This window comes from Anas platyrhynchos, chromosome 6 (assembly GCF_047663525.1).
Source record: "Anas platyrhynchos isolate ZD024472 breed Pekin duck chromosome 6, IASCAAS_PekinDuck_T2T, whole genome shotgun sequence".
Lineage (NCBI taxonomy): Eukaryota > Metazoa > Chordata > Aves > Anseriformes > Anatidae > Anas > Anas platyrhynchos.
Genome location: NC_092592.1, coordinates 34,499,306 through 34,514,570, shown reverse-complemented (window position 1 = coordinate 34,514,570; position 15,265 = coordinate 34,499,306). Strand labels below are relative to the sequence as shown.

At 44.9% G+C, this 15,265-nt stretch overlaps 1 protein-coding gene across 1 annotated transcript in view; it reads left to right on the top strand.

The window, feature by feature from the left end:
• Positions 1-265: 265 nt before the first annotated feature.
• PDZD8 (PDZ domain containing 8) overlaps positions 266-15,265 on the top strand; it is a 57,154-nt gene continuing 42,154 nt past the window's right edge. The window contains exon 1 of the mRNA XM_027459985.3: positions 266-1,461. Coding sequence (XP_027315786.2) covers positions 281-1,461 — 1,181 coding nt within the window. The 5' untranslated portion in view covers positions 266-280. The remainder of the gene's footprint in view (positions 1,462-15,265) is intronic.

Genomic DNA, 15,265 nt, shown 5'->3' with positions numbered 1-15,265 from the left:
CCCAGAATCACCCAAAATGACCCCAAAGCGCCGCGGGACCGCCCCCGCACATCCTCCAGCAGCCTTTGCTGCTCCGATTTGCCTTTAAACGCGTTCCAGCGCATGAGACCAACAGGTGGGGATTCATTTTTAAAGCACATTTGCGCTTTCCAACAAAAACTCGACTACAGAGCGTGTCAGTAGCGCAGAGCACCTCACACCTCCCCACCGCCTCACGACCCCCCGGCCGCCATTTCGGGTACCCCCACCCGGCGCCCCCACAAAAACCCCGCGTTCGCGCATGCGCGTTCCGCCCTGTGACGCCGCAGCGCCCGGCGCCGTGACGCGCCCGGCGGGGCCTCCCGCTCTCCTCCAATGGGGCTGCGCGGAGAGCCCGCGGGGCCCCGCCCCCTACCGCTGCCGCCGCCGCCACCGGGGCCGGGGCCGGGGCCGCCGCCGCCTCAGCAGCAGCAGCGCCGGGCGCGGACAGGAGGAGGGGGGGGGGGACGTGGATGAGGCGGCGGCGGCGGCGCCCGGTGGCGGTGTCGGCGGTGCCGGGCTGAGGGCCGGGATGCTGCCGCTGTACGCCATCGTGCTGTCGGCGCTGGCCGGCGCCTTCCTGACGCTGCTGCTGCAGCTCCTGCTCCTCTACGGCAGGAAGCCCGAGCCGCCCCCCGGGCCCAACGGGCAAGGCGAAGGCCTCGTCTACGCCCGCGTGGCGGCGGGGCACGGCCTGAGGGAGTACCTGCAGGGCGCGGAGCCCCCCCCCGCCGGCACGGCGGCAACGGACGCGGCCCCGCTGCCGCCCGCCGCCGCCTCAGCGCCGCCCGCTGCGGGCCCCGAGCCGCCGCCTCCTCCTCCTCCGCCTCAGCAGCAGCAGCAGCAGCAGGCGGCAGAGCCCCCTCCGGAGCCGTCGTCCCGCGAGGAGACGTGCCACTTCCTCAATGCCATCTTCCTCTTCCTCTTCAGGGAGCTGCGGGACACGGCCCTGGTGAGGAACTGGGTGACGAAGAAGATCAAGGTGGAGTTCGAGGAGCTGCTGCAGGCCAAGGTGACGGGGAAGGTGCTGGAGGGGCTGAGCCTGCGGGACGTCTCGCTGGGCAACGTGCTGCCCGTCTTCAAGGCCGTCAAGCTCCTCCGGCCCGTGGTGTGCAACGAGGAGGGCTGCCCCGAGGAGCTGGGCTTCGAGGTGGACCTGGAGTACAACGGCGGCTTCCACCTGGCCATTGACGCCGACCTGGTCTTCGGCAAGTCGGCCTACCTCTTCGTCAAGATCTCCCGGGTGATGGGGAAGCTGAAGCTGGTCTTCACGCGCCTCCCCTTCACACACTGGTACTTCTCGTTCATGGATGACCCCGTGATACTCTTCGAGGTAAAGTCGCAGTTCGAAGGGAGGCCCATGCCGCAGCTCACCTCCATCATCGTGAACCAGTTCAAGAAAGTGATCAAGCGCAAGCATACCTTGCCCAGTTACAAAATCAGGTAAGAAGGGGCCTGCATCCGGAACGTTACTCTTGGAGAAGTGTGTTAAAGTTGTTGTCATGTGCTTAATGGGCCAAAAGAGGCTTCTCTTGGTATTCTTACAGTTGGAGCACTTGCACTTCATTGATATCAAATGCTTTCCATGAAGATAAGCGTGGGTTTCCATTTATAGCGAGTGAGATAACCTCACTTTGCGCAGTGAGGTTGTGATATGCCCCAAAACGTGTATAACTGAGTGGTGGAAATAGTGGGTTTCAGGAATTCTTGGGTCCTGTCAGGTGTCTGACAACAGGACCAGGATCTTTCTGTTTGGAAGAGGTAAAAGGATGCCCGTGTGGAACTGCACATGGGTTGGGGGTATCCTTCTGTCACTGGTGAGCCCCCTAGGCAAGACTTGTGACTTATAATTATCAAGAGAGAGAAGGATTTTGTTCCTTCACATGAGGCAGGAATAACTTCCCTTCGTAGGGAATATTTCTGGAATCACGTGATAGGTGGTGACCTCTTCCTTTCCGGTTTGCTTAATTTCTTCAATAGCTTTGGGAAAATCTTAAAGTTGATAAGAGATGTGTTACTGTTATTGTGGTAAAGCTTTGGGGCGCTTCTTTTTTTTTTTTTTTTTTTTTCCTTTGGAAGCTATCACGTTTTCTAAAGGTACATGTAGCAGCACAGGCTGTGTAATATATCACATCTAATGCGATGTTCAGTGATGTTTCTGTAGCAGAAGTTGCAAGTGGCATCTTCTTTTCTTCATTCCACCCTGATTTTTTGGTCTAAAAAGATACTGAATGTGTTACCTCTGCTAAGGTACAATGATCCCCTTCTCTCATGTATCTTAGGTTACCACGTTTCCTTTCTCTCTGGTTTATTCTTTGTAGTATTTGTCATGTGTTAATTCAGGATTTTTGTTTTGTTTACCACATTCTTTTCCAATAAGCCTTTTCTCTGAAATTCCTCAGACATGAGTAACTGAAAATGCCTACTTGAATTTTGAAGTGTAATTAGCAGTGACATAATTTTTGAAGCCTTTTCAGCTGGTTCTTCTGCAATCTAATTTAGAAGAGCTCTTGTGAAAATGGATGTGTAAAATATCCAGGACTTGGAAAGCCCTGAAAGGGCAGTAAGTAGTTTCTTAAAGTAATGTGGTGGTCCCTCCAGAGACTGAAGAACTGAATTACTCTCTGAAAGGCCCTGGGCAGCAGTGAAACTGTCAAGAGCAAGTTTGCTTCCATTCATTTACTGCTTTGGGAAGAGACCTGGGCTGCTAACTGTGGAAAAGAGCTGGAAGGAGAGGCTGGGATAGTACAGTCACCCTGACAAGTTAGCATTCTTGGCATACCTAGAAGGAGCAAGTAGAGCAGATGAGCAGTGCACTCTCTAGGCAAGTTTCTGGCCTGTTTGTGGAAGCAGTGATGCTGTGCTCATCCCCTTCAGGAGCAGGAGGAAGATGTCTTCATTCTTCCCCTGGGAGATGCACGTGAACAGTAGGGCTCTCTGTTTGGGGTTAGAGTACTGAATTTTCCATGTATTTCTCAAACATTCTGCATCATGAGGCTACTGGCATGTTAAAGAAATTGGAGGGGGCAAAAAGGAAAGAAGCAGAGCTCAATGACTGGGCCAGAAATGAGTAGAAGTGTATGAGGGCAGAAGGTAACTGACACTGAAAACAGTATGGGAAGCATAAATTATTGTAGAGCTGAGATAAGTTAAAGAAAACATTTTAAAATAACAGTTAATCTGTTCGGAATGATTGAGAAGAAAACAGTGTCAGCTGTTTTTCACCCTGGGTAGCAGACTTGTTGTGCAGGGTGGCAGGTGTTCAGCTAAGCAGTGTCCAACCTTGTCTTTGGTGTTTTTGACCTTTACATTTTACACCGTGTTGTGAACGTGTAATTCTGGCCCACTGTGTTGTAAATGGGGAAGGCAGCAGGCTGAGCTAAGTGCCTGTTAATGAAATTACCTTAAGTAAGGCAGATTGGGTCATCAGTGCCCTAACTGCTTAGAACTTTGCCTTTGACATTTTCTAGTTGGACTGCTGACCTCTTCGTGGGGACCTTTAGGCTCCTTATCCATGAACCCTTTGGCTGGCTGCAGGTGCCCAAGGATCTGTGGGGATATTCTCCAGCAGCATACCTCGGAGGAGTTGATTTAGCCAGATCCCTGGCAGCAGGGCGTAGGAACAGCCCAGCAGTGACAATGCACCCTTACCTGATGGTGTGGCTCAGGAGTTACGGCTTCTGTGGTGTGGAGAACTGATTTGGAAAGTTCCCTGGTGATAAGATAGAAAACTTTGCATTTTAATAGATTTTTTTAAAGAATGGATTGATTTGGGGTTATGGTAGTCCAAGGCCATGTTAATGTATTCCTTAGCAGAGAACGTGTAGGAAGAAGTCAGGACAGTTTCACAACAGCTTAATAACCTGGTGCCTTACTTAAAACATAATTCCTCATGTACAGGGAATGTGCTTCTCCTCTCCCCATTTCTTTCTTTCCCGTGGCCTATACATCTCATGTTTAAGTGCTTAGTAAGTGTTTGGTTCCATGTGTAGTTCAAAACCTCTTGCTCAAGTAACTCTGTAAATAAATCTTTGAATAGCAGTAATTACAACCTTGTAAACAAAAGCACTTGGAGAGCAGGGAGTTCTCTTTCCAGCTGGTTAAAGGGATTTGTTACCCAGCTAGTTTCCAGATTGAAGTCCATAAAGGAGTTTTAGCTTTATTTAGTTGATGCTAAGTAATGGTAACATTTAAAATAAGTGGGTTTTGTTGTCTTCTGTATTAGGTAACTTTCAGAGTGCTGTTGGTACTGAGTGGTGTAATAGGAGAACTGTCAGTAGTTGAGTATTGAACATCCTGTAACTAAGTTGGAGTTAAACAGATCCCTCCTCCTCTTACATTAATGAATTGTGAAATATCACATTAGAGAAAGCATACGTGTGTTGTGTCTTTGCACATAGACTGTGTCCTTAGACAAGCTGCTACAGACACATTTTCCCAGATAGGTGCCAAATTTTAGGCAGCAAAACAGTGATGAGTAAGGTTGTCATCCTCTGTACCATTGCTGAGTGACTTCATGCATCCTCTGTAACTGGTTGGAATGGGGAAGAAGAAATTTGGCATTCCTGATGCTCTTGGAGCCCCATAAGGGAGGCAGTGTAAGCTGGTGAGTGCGTTCTGAAACTCACCTAGCATTCTTTGTAGCAGTTCCTCCACAAAAGCAATTGTCTGCTAATTGACAAAGGCGGGATGCACTTTGTCCAAACAAAGAAGTAGTAATTTGTGTTTTATTCTAATGGTGTGTAATCAGTTTTCTTTGGCTCTTGAAGAGACATTTCTAGCTGGTAAACACTCATTTTGAAGCAATTGCCAGTCAGTGGCAGAGCAGCTATCTCGTACAGTAGAAGCTGGCTATATTTCTGGAAGCAAGGCTGCTGGCAAAACTCAGTGAATAGTAGCTATTTCTTTTATCTTTTTGTCATTGTTGATGAAGTGTTGTGCAATTCAGCTGAAGTTGCAGGGATTGCTGCTGTTCTATAGTGAACTTTGATCTCCGTGCATTTATTGCTTCGTTACAGAAGTGCAAACAGTGTAAGTTTCTGAAATCACTCCGTCAGAGAAGCCTCTCATTCAAATGTGGGAAAGGTTTAAACTGACATGCTCGTTGCTTCTCTTCCAACATACGTGAGTGCTGGTGTGCTCTTGAGAAATTAGATGCTGCCTCGTGCCCTCCCAAAATCTCTGCTGCTGGTATCCTCGGGATCCAGGCTGAGTCAGCAATGCCCACTCACGCAGCTTGACCTGATGCTGGATTTCTCATGTAGGTTTCTTTTGGTAGAGCACGATGCTAATTGTCAGCACACAGCTTGTCAGCACACAGCGGAGTTTATTCTGCAGACTGAATCCAAATTTTGGTTCTTCATAGTATACACTCAAACAGTTCTTCAAAAGTAGTACCATAGGCATTTTTTGTGTTGCTTTGAACTTTCTATAACTTTCACATGGCACAAAGTGGTTAATACTAGGCTGAAGTTACAAGCGTTGCTGTAGCATGTTTAATTCGTAGAGATAAGTAGCAAGGGCTGTTTCAAGTGTCCATCTTTTTGCCTGCCTTTGCTGTTGGTAGGCATCACAGGCTCATCTCTCAGTTCTCTAACGAGCTACACCTTGCTCATTAATCTCCTTATTAGTTCCAACCTTGATATTCCCCCTGCTAGTGCCAGGTACGCTAATTATGCTGTTCTCCAGCCTATTCTGAAGTCAGCTGTAGTTCTGCTGTTTTGAACAGGTTCTGATATCTTCGTGTAGATTTCAGCAAGCTTTGATTTTTTTTGTGCGCTCTGTAGATAACCAAAATACACTTTCCATAATGAAGGCCCAAAGCCCTTCCTGTGCACACAAAGGGGAAGGAAGAAGTACTTGCAATCTCACCTCCCTCCAAAACTTCATTTCCCGGTATTTCCCCAGCAGTGACAGCAAAACTCTGACAGCTGCTGTTTTCCCCCCCCCCCTAAGTTTAAAGTCTTACAAGTTCATCCATTGAGGTTCAAAGCAGCTTAGGTAATGCCAAAGCAGCGAGGGAAGGAGTTCTGTGTATTTTAAGTACACTTGGTTTCTCAGTTCATTACAGCAACAACAACAACAAAAAAAATCAGTACAGTTATTAGTCTGTTCTTTATTTTAATGCATGTTATCAGACTGCAATCACTTTGTTTTCGTTAGAAGTAATCTCTGACGGATTACTTTAACGTTTTTATATCAGTTTATATATTAATTAGATAAACTCCTGAATTCCCTTCCAGCATGAATTGCCCTTTGAACTGATCATTTGCAATATATTGAGCTACGTTAAAACATTTTATGCTTTATTTGGAAGGTGGAGCTGTATTGAATTTCACTGGGAAGAACTATTAGAGAAGCCTATTTTCATTTGCTGTTACAGAATGCAATTTGAGGGTTACACAGCAGTTTCTTATTTTTGGCAAAACCTAAGCTGGGAGGTAATGTAAGTAGCTATTGATTATGAAGTGTTTCTTATAATAGAAATGACTTCATAATTTGGTAACAGGTATTGGAAAAAGTATTTAAAATGAATTAAAAAAATCTATGTAATTCATATGATGAGGTTAATCCAACCAGAAATCCTTACAGAGATTGGGACTGTGAGCACTGCTGACTTCAAAAATCAGCTGCCAGTAGAGCTACCTACTTTCTCTTCCTCTCCTGTGAAGGAAGAGGACGTGGAGTCTCTCTTCCTGGGCGGATTGTGACCATAGCTGTGATGTGACCCTCTTGAAGCAGCTACATCTGTGAAACACACCTATGTGAAGTTCATTCCTATTGTTGCTAGAAGGAAAAATTAGACTTTTCTTTTTTTACACCCTACCTCTGCCCATTCTAGGTGGAAAAATCTTTTAGTCTATAGAAAGAGAAAAAAAAAATGGTTTCAGGTCCTTTTTTACTCTGCAGAAATGGATGGTACAGAAGCGCTGTGGGTTTTCAGGTTGTTCCAGAGGTGATGCTCTGAGTGATGCCAGCACAGAGACTCGTTTTGCTGCTGGCAGAGCAGCGGTAATGGCAATCAGTGGATCTGTCTGGAGACAGCAGCTTCACGCTTGGAAGATTATCTTTGTAGTGCAAGGACAAGTAATATTTTTTTATTCATACGGGATTTAGATAAGTGGATTTGTGGGCAACCTGACAGATAGTAAACAAAACCAAGCCCTGGAACGTTAAATATTGTGATTTCTTCAAGGGTGCTGTGTGACTAAAAGGGAGCTTTTTATAGTGCACAGCTTTTCTGCCTTAATTTTGGGAGTGGTCCACCTCAGCCATTGTGTCTAGAGGGTCACCAAATTATTGAGATTAAATCAAAGTCTTCTTTATGTAGATACCAAGCCCTAAAGCACTGGTTCCAGGGAGTTTGAAACCTTTTACTCCAACTTCAATGATTTATGTTCTTTAACGCAGAAAAGCTCTAATTCTAAAAGAATGCTGATTTGAAATGTTTTCGTTATAAAGAGTAATTTAATGAATGACTAGCTACATATTGGACATTTCCTGGTATACAGTCAGTGCTCTTTCCTGTTTAAATGCGAGCCCTTTCCTATGACTAGTCAACAAATGTTATGTTTTCATACTCGCAAGGACTAGGAGTTAATGTGGCACTGATTTGGGATGGACTGGGCAAGAAACTGGGGACCAAAGATGTAGCTGGGGACAAAAAAAAAAAAAACACAAAAAAAACAACAAACACACACACAGGAAAAAAAACACTCATTGGAGGAATGAAGAAATACAAGAATTAATTTCAGCATTTGCATTTGGTGCAGGTGGTAATCCAATAAGCATCAGGGTTAATTGTCCTGACAGGAAAGTAAATCTCCATCTTAATTGAAACTTGAAAACTGGCTCTGGTTTCTTCTCAGGCTGGCCACAAGGAAACCTTACTTTACCATGAGGGTTGGCAAAGAGCACAGCGGGCTCCCTGCGGGGCTCAATGCCCGATGGATTCTCCCTGCTCAGGAGGCTTTTGGGAACCCCTGAGCTCTTGGCTAGCCCCAAAGTGGCCAGGCACTTGGACCAGATGGTTGCTGCAGGTCCCTTCCAACTGAACTGTGTTACATCCTAAAACCAGTTTATAAAAGATTATCTGTGCGATGGTGATAGAAGATTGTCATGTGCTTTACACATTTCCACTTTGTATTTTTAAATGCTTTAATTTTGCAGTGAACTTTTTTCATGTGAGCGTGACTGAAGGCTCTGAAAATTAAGTGCATTTGACACTTAATGGCAAAAAAATACTTCATATTTCTGTTCCCTGTATTTCTTCTTGTTTCTGTTCTTCTGAACACTGCTCTTGAGCACTGGAGCTGACCTGGCTGCTCAGTGAGAGCAAATACTTTGCTTTGTATTCAGTTGTCATTTAGAGTTACCTTGTCATAATTTTTCATCTTTTTTCCTCAGTGAAATATGAAATAAACAGTCATCCTTTTTTATCTTTAGAAAGATAATTTATTTCAAAGTAAATATGAGGCACACGGGAACTCTTCACGTTCCCAAACTGTGGGCATCCGACCAAAGCCTGGCTTTGGGTCTGGGCCCCCTGCGGGCAGCAGGCAGGGTGTGTGTTAAAGCATGGGGCTGGGCTGTGACCCTGGGAGCTGGGGGCAGGTGTGTGATGTGGGGAGCACTGGGGGTGTGCTGGAACAGAGCGTGGGCTCTGCCTAAAAGGAGGTAAAATCTGTGTCCCTGTGTCTTGAAGTGATCTGTAAAAATGGGCAGCTAACAGCTCCCAGCAGCTGGTTTGGTGCAGAAATATAAGGCTCTGTTATAGGACTGATTCTGTACAAAGAACATAAAATATTGCTGACAAAAAGGTGAAATGCTGGGTCTGAAAGCTCATGGATAAGGAGCAAGGCTTCAGTAGGCAGCGGGTACCAGTGCGGTGCTCCGGCTGCTGCCGAGCTCGGTCCCCAGCTGGGGGTTCCCCCTCTGGAGCCCGTCCTGGTCCTGTCACGCTGGGGGCTCCGACGGGAAACTGCTCGCTCTGCATTCCTGCCGAGACTGCCTCAAGTCACCCAATGTGCCTCTGTGTTTACAGTTCGTGTTCACACTTGTTTGATTTTAAACTATTCCAACATTTGATTATTCTTGATATGATAGGAGACTTTACATTTGGAAGCGCTGGTAGGACTAATAAGCTTCATTGGCTGAAATGAGTATGAAGGGAAAAATGTCACGTACTTCTGTGATTTGTTAATTTAATGATAATTTCTGCCACCCTGGTCTGCTAAAATCAATTAATTGCTGTAATACAAACACTCAAACTGTGCTTTTGTCCAGAAGAAAGCAATGAGCCGGTATTAATGATAGGTGAGGGCAGGTAGCTTTTTCAGCAGGTTTCATTCTGGATGGTACAGGAATATCAGCGTTTTGTGCCTAACAGTGCCTAACAGCGGGCAGGTTCTCATTTTGGAAGTCTGTGGGTGCCAGTTTGCAAGAAGGGCATCCGTGGGAGGATGTTTTATAAACATTGCTCAGGCCAACGGGGACACGCTAAGCTCAACTTAAAATTTAGAAATTTCTTCAATTGAGCAGTTTCTGCTGCAATCACTGAGTTTCTGGCTGACGCAGAGGTTTTGCTGCCGGGATGTTGTTTTTCATTCATACGGGAGGAAGGTCCACAAATGACTTGGAAATTTTTCCAGTTGTAATTTACCTTTACTAGGTAGCAAATCACAGTTATTTCACAAGCCAAGCAGATCTGGGCTAAAACACAGACTTCAAGATACTCGATGCTCCCAGCCAGGATATCTGGTCCTGTAATGAGAAAAGGAGCAGTGAGGGCTGGAGCTGACAGATACGTGCGTGTTGCAAAGCAAGCTGTAGCTTTTGTGAGATGGCAGAAAGGCTTTTCGGCGCTGGAGAACTGCTTTGTCTTGTTCGGTTTTATTATTTTATTATATTTTTCTGCAGCTGCTGTAATCTATTTTAGCCTTAAAAGTGCATGGGAACAGCTTACCTTTGTAACTTCTTAATTCCACTGCTGGACTTGCAGCTCTGCTGGATTTCAGCAGGACGGTCTGCAGGGAGCCCTGTGCGCAACCTGTTCCTTTAAAGCTGTTCTGTGTAATGCCAAAGAGAGGAATCCCAGTACAGCAGTGTGCTTTTCATGTTTTTGAAGACATATCAGATGTCATAAAAAAAATCTGTATTACAGAGATCAGCTGATGATAGAGTTCATCAGACTGCTACGCTCAAAGGCAGTAATTAATTGCCGGGTACGACTAGCAGAAAATCAAATTTGGACAGTCATTCAGGAAAACTTTTTTTAGAAGTTTTGCATTGCTTGAAATGTAAAAACTTGAAGGGCAATTTGGGATTAAGTTAAAAACAAACCTTAAAAATGATTCTGATGTTGTAAATTAAGGGAACACACTCAGGCTGGGCAGAAAATGAGCAAGGAAAAAGGGTCCAGGGGCTGTGCCCAAAGCTGTTTCTTGATCCTAAATCCTATGTAGGTTACATCCGGCTGTTCACATGCCTTCTGTTTTCTGGGTCTTGTAGGTTTTTCTTGTTTGTTTGTTGGGTTTTTATTGTTTTAAAATATTGGACAAAATTAAGAAATAATCCATGGATATCTAATAAAGAATAAGCCATAATATGACTTTCTTAACCTAGTCTTAATGCTAAACTTAATGAATTTTCCCGTGTCAGCTTTAAACAGCAACATAGTTATGAAACATGCCTGTTCAGAAGAGAAATATTTACAAATATTACGGCCTGCTTTTACAGTGCCATTAGGTACCAGCTGCTTTCTGTAACCAGTGCCTCATACATAAAATGCTTTAAACAGCACCACAACCTCTGCAAATTGCCCTGTCAAATACGCTTTTACATGGGATTTCAAAAGTCATCGTGTGCTAAGAACATGAGCATTGCTTGTGTAGTAAATGCCTTAAAACATTATTCCTGTGTGTCTGAGCTGGAGCAGGACGAGGGGGAGCTGACGGTCGTGGTCGTGCAGCGACACAGCAGAAAGCTTTGCAGAAGTGTCTGAGCTGCTGCTGCGAGCGATCTGCCTCGGCGAACAATTCCTAAGCAATGAAACGGGGGAAATGAAGCCATCTAGTTCTGAACACTTCATAACAACTCGGCTTTCTGGTGGTGATTCTGTTCTGAATAAGCCTGCATCCTTCTGGCACTGGGGTAGAATAAACAAAACAAAACTTCGGGTGTTGCCAAGCGAAGAGCCCAGCGGATTACAAGGGGAGGTGGGGTGGGAACAGCAGTGTTAGTCAGCAGTATTGTTTTAAAACAATACCGCAAAAACTCAGATTGTTGTGTTCTTCTGAAAGGAGGACAAATTAGAGAAAATAGCCAAATTCATTATGGGGATGGTGGGAGAGGATTAGGGTAATTGGAGCAGCTGCTGCTTTCAAACGCCCTCGCCAGTCACAGCTCACTTGCCGTCGGTGGTGCGGGACCCATAAAATGCAGGAATTGTGCCCGATAATTCTGCACCCCTCTACTTGCTTGTCCCCAGGCCCTGTCCGTGCAGGGTGGCCATATCATTTGGTCTTATTTATTCACAGCACGGGCCCCTTAGTGCCGTGCCATGCCATGTCCGTACCCACCGCTGCAGTGGGGTGGCTGAGCTCTTGGTGCCGTGGTCCTTGGTCGCTGCTGCTGCCCGTTTGGGACTTTATGGGAGAGCCCTCAGTCAGCCCAGCTTTGGGGGGGTTGCTGTGGGTTCTGAGCCAGGCTGGCTCCAGGGCTTTGCAGGACTTTAAGGGCAGGAGCTGGGCCATCTTCTGTGTGGCCAGGGTGCTGTAAGATGGAGAGAAGCTTTGCTAGTTGGTGCCTTGTCAAAGCTAAGTGGAGGAGCGGGGATAAGCCTGTGCAGGCTCTGGTGTTTGGAGGCAGAACAGGCAGAAATGGTTCTCCACGTCTGGGTTACGCCTGTCAGGGGCCCTCTTCAGGCCTAAAAGTCAGAGGTGATTTTGTGGCCCCTCAGGAAGCTGTCTGGGAAGGTGTCAGTGATCAGCGTGTCGATGGAGCTAGTGCTTGGCGTAGAGAATTAAAACTCTGGAGTTCAGAGGGCAAGCTGTGTGCTGAGCTGGGATTTCACGGGAACACCAGCACTGCTTCCCTCTGACCAGGGCTGCGGAGAGGCTTGAGGTCTCCTTACAGAGAACGTGCTGTAGAAGTAGGGAGGTTTTGCTAGCAGTGCTTGCTGCAACCAACCCAACCCCACTGGCTGAAGGTGTAGAGCGTTGGGTTTGGGTCCCTTTGTGTCCTGCCAGTGTTAGTGCCGTTCCTGAATGCCTCCGAGCTGCCTGTTGGGGTGGGTGCTGACCCACACCTGCCTGGCTTCAGCTCTCCATGAGGAACGCATCTGCCAGGTTAGACAGGGAGGTTGTGTCCTGTCCTGCCTCAGCCTGAGGATTTCCATCTTTCTCGTAGTTTGAACCAGCAATCGGCTTCAGTGAGAACACATGTAGCTTAAAACAAAACCAAAAGAAACGCAACTCAGGGAGATGAAAGAGTCGTTTGCTGCGTTTCATAGCTAAGTTATCTCGGTGTATGTAGAATTTGGAACTTGGGAAACTGTTCCTGAAATGCAAAGAATCTCTGTGTGGTCAAATTGATGTTGTTTGTGCTAAGAAAGTAGTGTTGATAAACCTGATTTGAGATTTCTTTTTGCCTTCGGCTATTTCAGTACAGACAGCAAAGGCAAGACTTCCCTTGCCATATTTACAATTGCTTCTCTCATAAAAGCAGGACAAGAAATGTACCACTTTTCTTCCTCCCTGAGATTGCTACTTGAATATTTACTTTTTATTAGCCATTGTGAAGTAGGTCTTAAAGCTCTGAGTGCTCGTTCTGAGCCACTGATGGGAGTTACTCTGTGGTACTGATAGCGCTGCACGGAGGAGATGGCCGTCGAAATCTGGAAATGTGTGAAACATCTTGGAAGGAAAAACAAAATTAAATCCCTGCATTTCTGAGGTCTTGATTTAAAAAGTGACTGCTCGTATATTGAGAGCTTATGTGTGTAAGCCTCTTACAAGTCTGTGGCAGAATATCCTGTAGCAGTGGGTGGAGTGCTAGGAGTGACTTGCAGCCTTGCCTACAGTTTCTGGGAAAATAAACCTACTCGTACTGCACTGAGTTCTGTGGGTTAGATTTTCCTGGGTGGGAGTAAAACTAAAATTAGCAGACATCTATATTGAATAGGAGTGTGCTTTGAGGTTCTGAAGTCCCCTGAATTCTGACACTCGTGCAGCGTCGTTCTTTGTGAAATCAGTGGAAGCTGCAGAAGTGCTTTGTGCAAAATCTGCAGTGGTGGGGCTTAAATAACACAGCAAAACACCCAACACACCACTCATTATTGCTTTCAAAGTAAGGATGAGTTCCACTTCTACATTTCAATGTGAAGAATGATATAAACTATTTGCAGTATAATATTTAACATTAGCAAGCCTAACTGTAAGCTGATAAGTACTTTAAAAATGTCATTAGTGTGGTCGTGCCCTTTTAGAAGTAGGTTGTAAGATTTTAGAATTTTAGTGGATACACACAGGGGAAGAATAGAAGGGTTTTATGAATTAAAATCTCATCTGGTGTCAATCACTTTCTGAATGTATACTTCATGAACTCATGACTTGTATTTCTGTAAATCGGATAAAAAGGCTGTCTTTTAGAGACAGCTGTCTCTAAAAATAACTCCAGTATTTTTGAGTTTTATTTTGTAATTTAACAAGCCTTCTGTTTATTCAAAAAAAAAAAAAAAGAAAAAAAAAGACACACACGCAACCTGCTGAATAACTTTATTTTTTCCAAAATATTTTGGATATTAACATTTTCAAATATAGCAGCATTTACAAAAGCAAATTAATGGTTTACTAAACAGTTTCGCTTCAGATTTTGATTTATTTTATTTACAGTGGCAAACAGGTTTTGCAGACTTGCAACGTATACAAACTACTTCTTGCTAACGATAGCCACATTCTTAGCTAGTGGGCTCCTCTGAAGTTTAGGGTCTCTTTTTGCCTTGTTTATTAAGATTGAAATGTTCAGGTAATGTGTCGTGACATAAATCTGTGACTTGATTAAAAATTCATAAACCTGTTGATGTTTTATCTTTATCTTGTTTTATGGCAGCAAAGTAGCGCTGAGATCCATAAAATACACATGATTAATGTGGGCTTGAACAGATACTCCGTGATTTTATAGACCACTATTTTAGATATCAAACTTCCGTAATGAAACCAGAGAATAATTTATATTTTTCCTAGAAATGGCTTCTCACTGCTGAGCTGAAGCTCTGCTTACAAAATCCCAGCCTTGCATTTAGAAGTGGAGTTGTCTGTCCTGCTGCTCAGTGAATTAGGAAATGGGCTGCTGAGTTAGAGTTTTTGAAGTTTGTTAGTCTGTATTTAGCCTTATTTTGTGTGTGTGCACTGTGATTCTGGACGTTTTTAATAGATGCAATGAACAGAAACACAGAACCCCTTGGTGATCTTTGGCCAAATAACTCGATTTTTTTTTCCTCCCCCATTTTTAATAGATTTCCTCATGCAACTAAAAATACTGCAGTTAAGTAGGAGCCATGGAAGCAATCGATTTACCCAAGAGGTTATTAATGGCATTATAGAGGAGGCCCTTCTGAAAGCAAAGCAATGACTTACAGCCTCGTCCCATCTAGGTGAGCCGTCGCACATCCCTGCCTCCCCCACGGAGCTGGCGGCTGGAAGGAAGGAAGGAAGGGGCTGCAGCAGCTCTGCAAGCCCCCCAAGCGAGGGGGAGCAAATTGGGTTTGGTTTTCAGATGCAGTTTTGATCTCAGCTTTGTGAGTGATGGGATAGGAGTGAAGGAGCCCCTGAAAGTGGCTCCGAAATGCAGCATGAGCCCAGCGGAGGAGCTTTTGTGCAAAGGAGACGCACGGACTGCAGGCAGGGTCTGGAAGCGTTTTGCTGGGCTTTGTGTGTGGAGGAGCTAAGTATTACGCTATTTTAAGTGTATCTTTAATCCTGTACGTTAATCGAGTGACTTTATCATAATTATCTTTCAGTATAATTATCTAATTATAATATTAAAAGACCTAATTCTTCGTGTGAAATTACTTTTTTTTTTTTTCCTGTTTGTGCCTTGTGGTATTTGTCAAAACACTTTTGCTACTCAACAGCTTCTTTTAACTATAATTTTTACTTTTTTTAATGCTAAAAATTCACATGACGTTGATTGCTGTATATTCCTATTCGTATTAAATTATAATGATGCTCTGTAACATTTTCTTAAA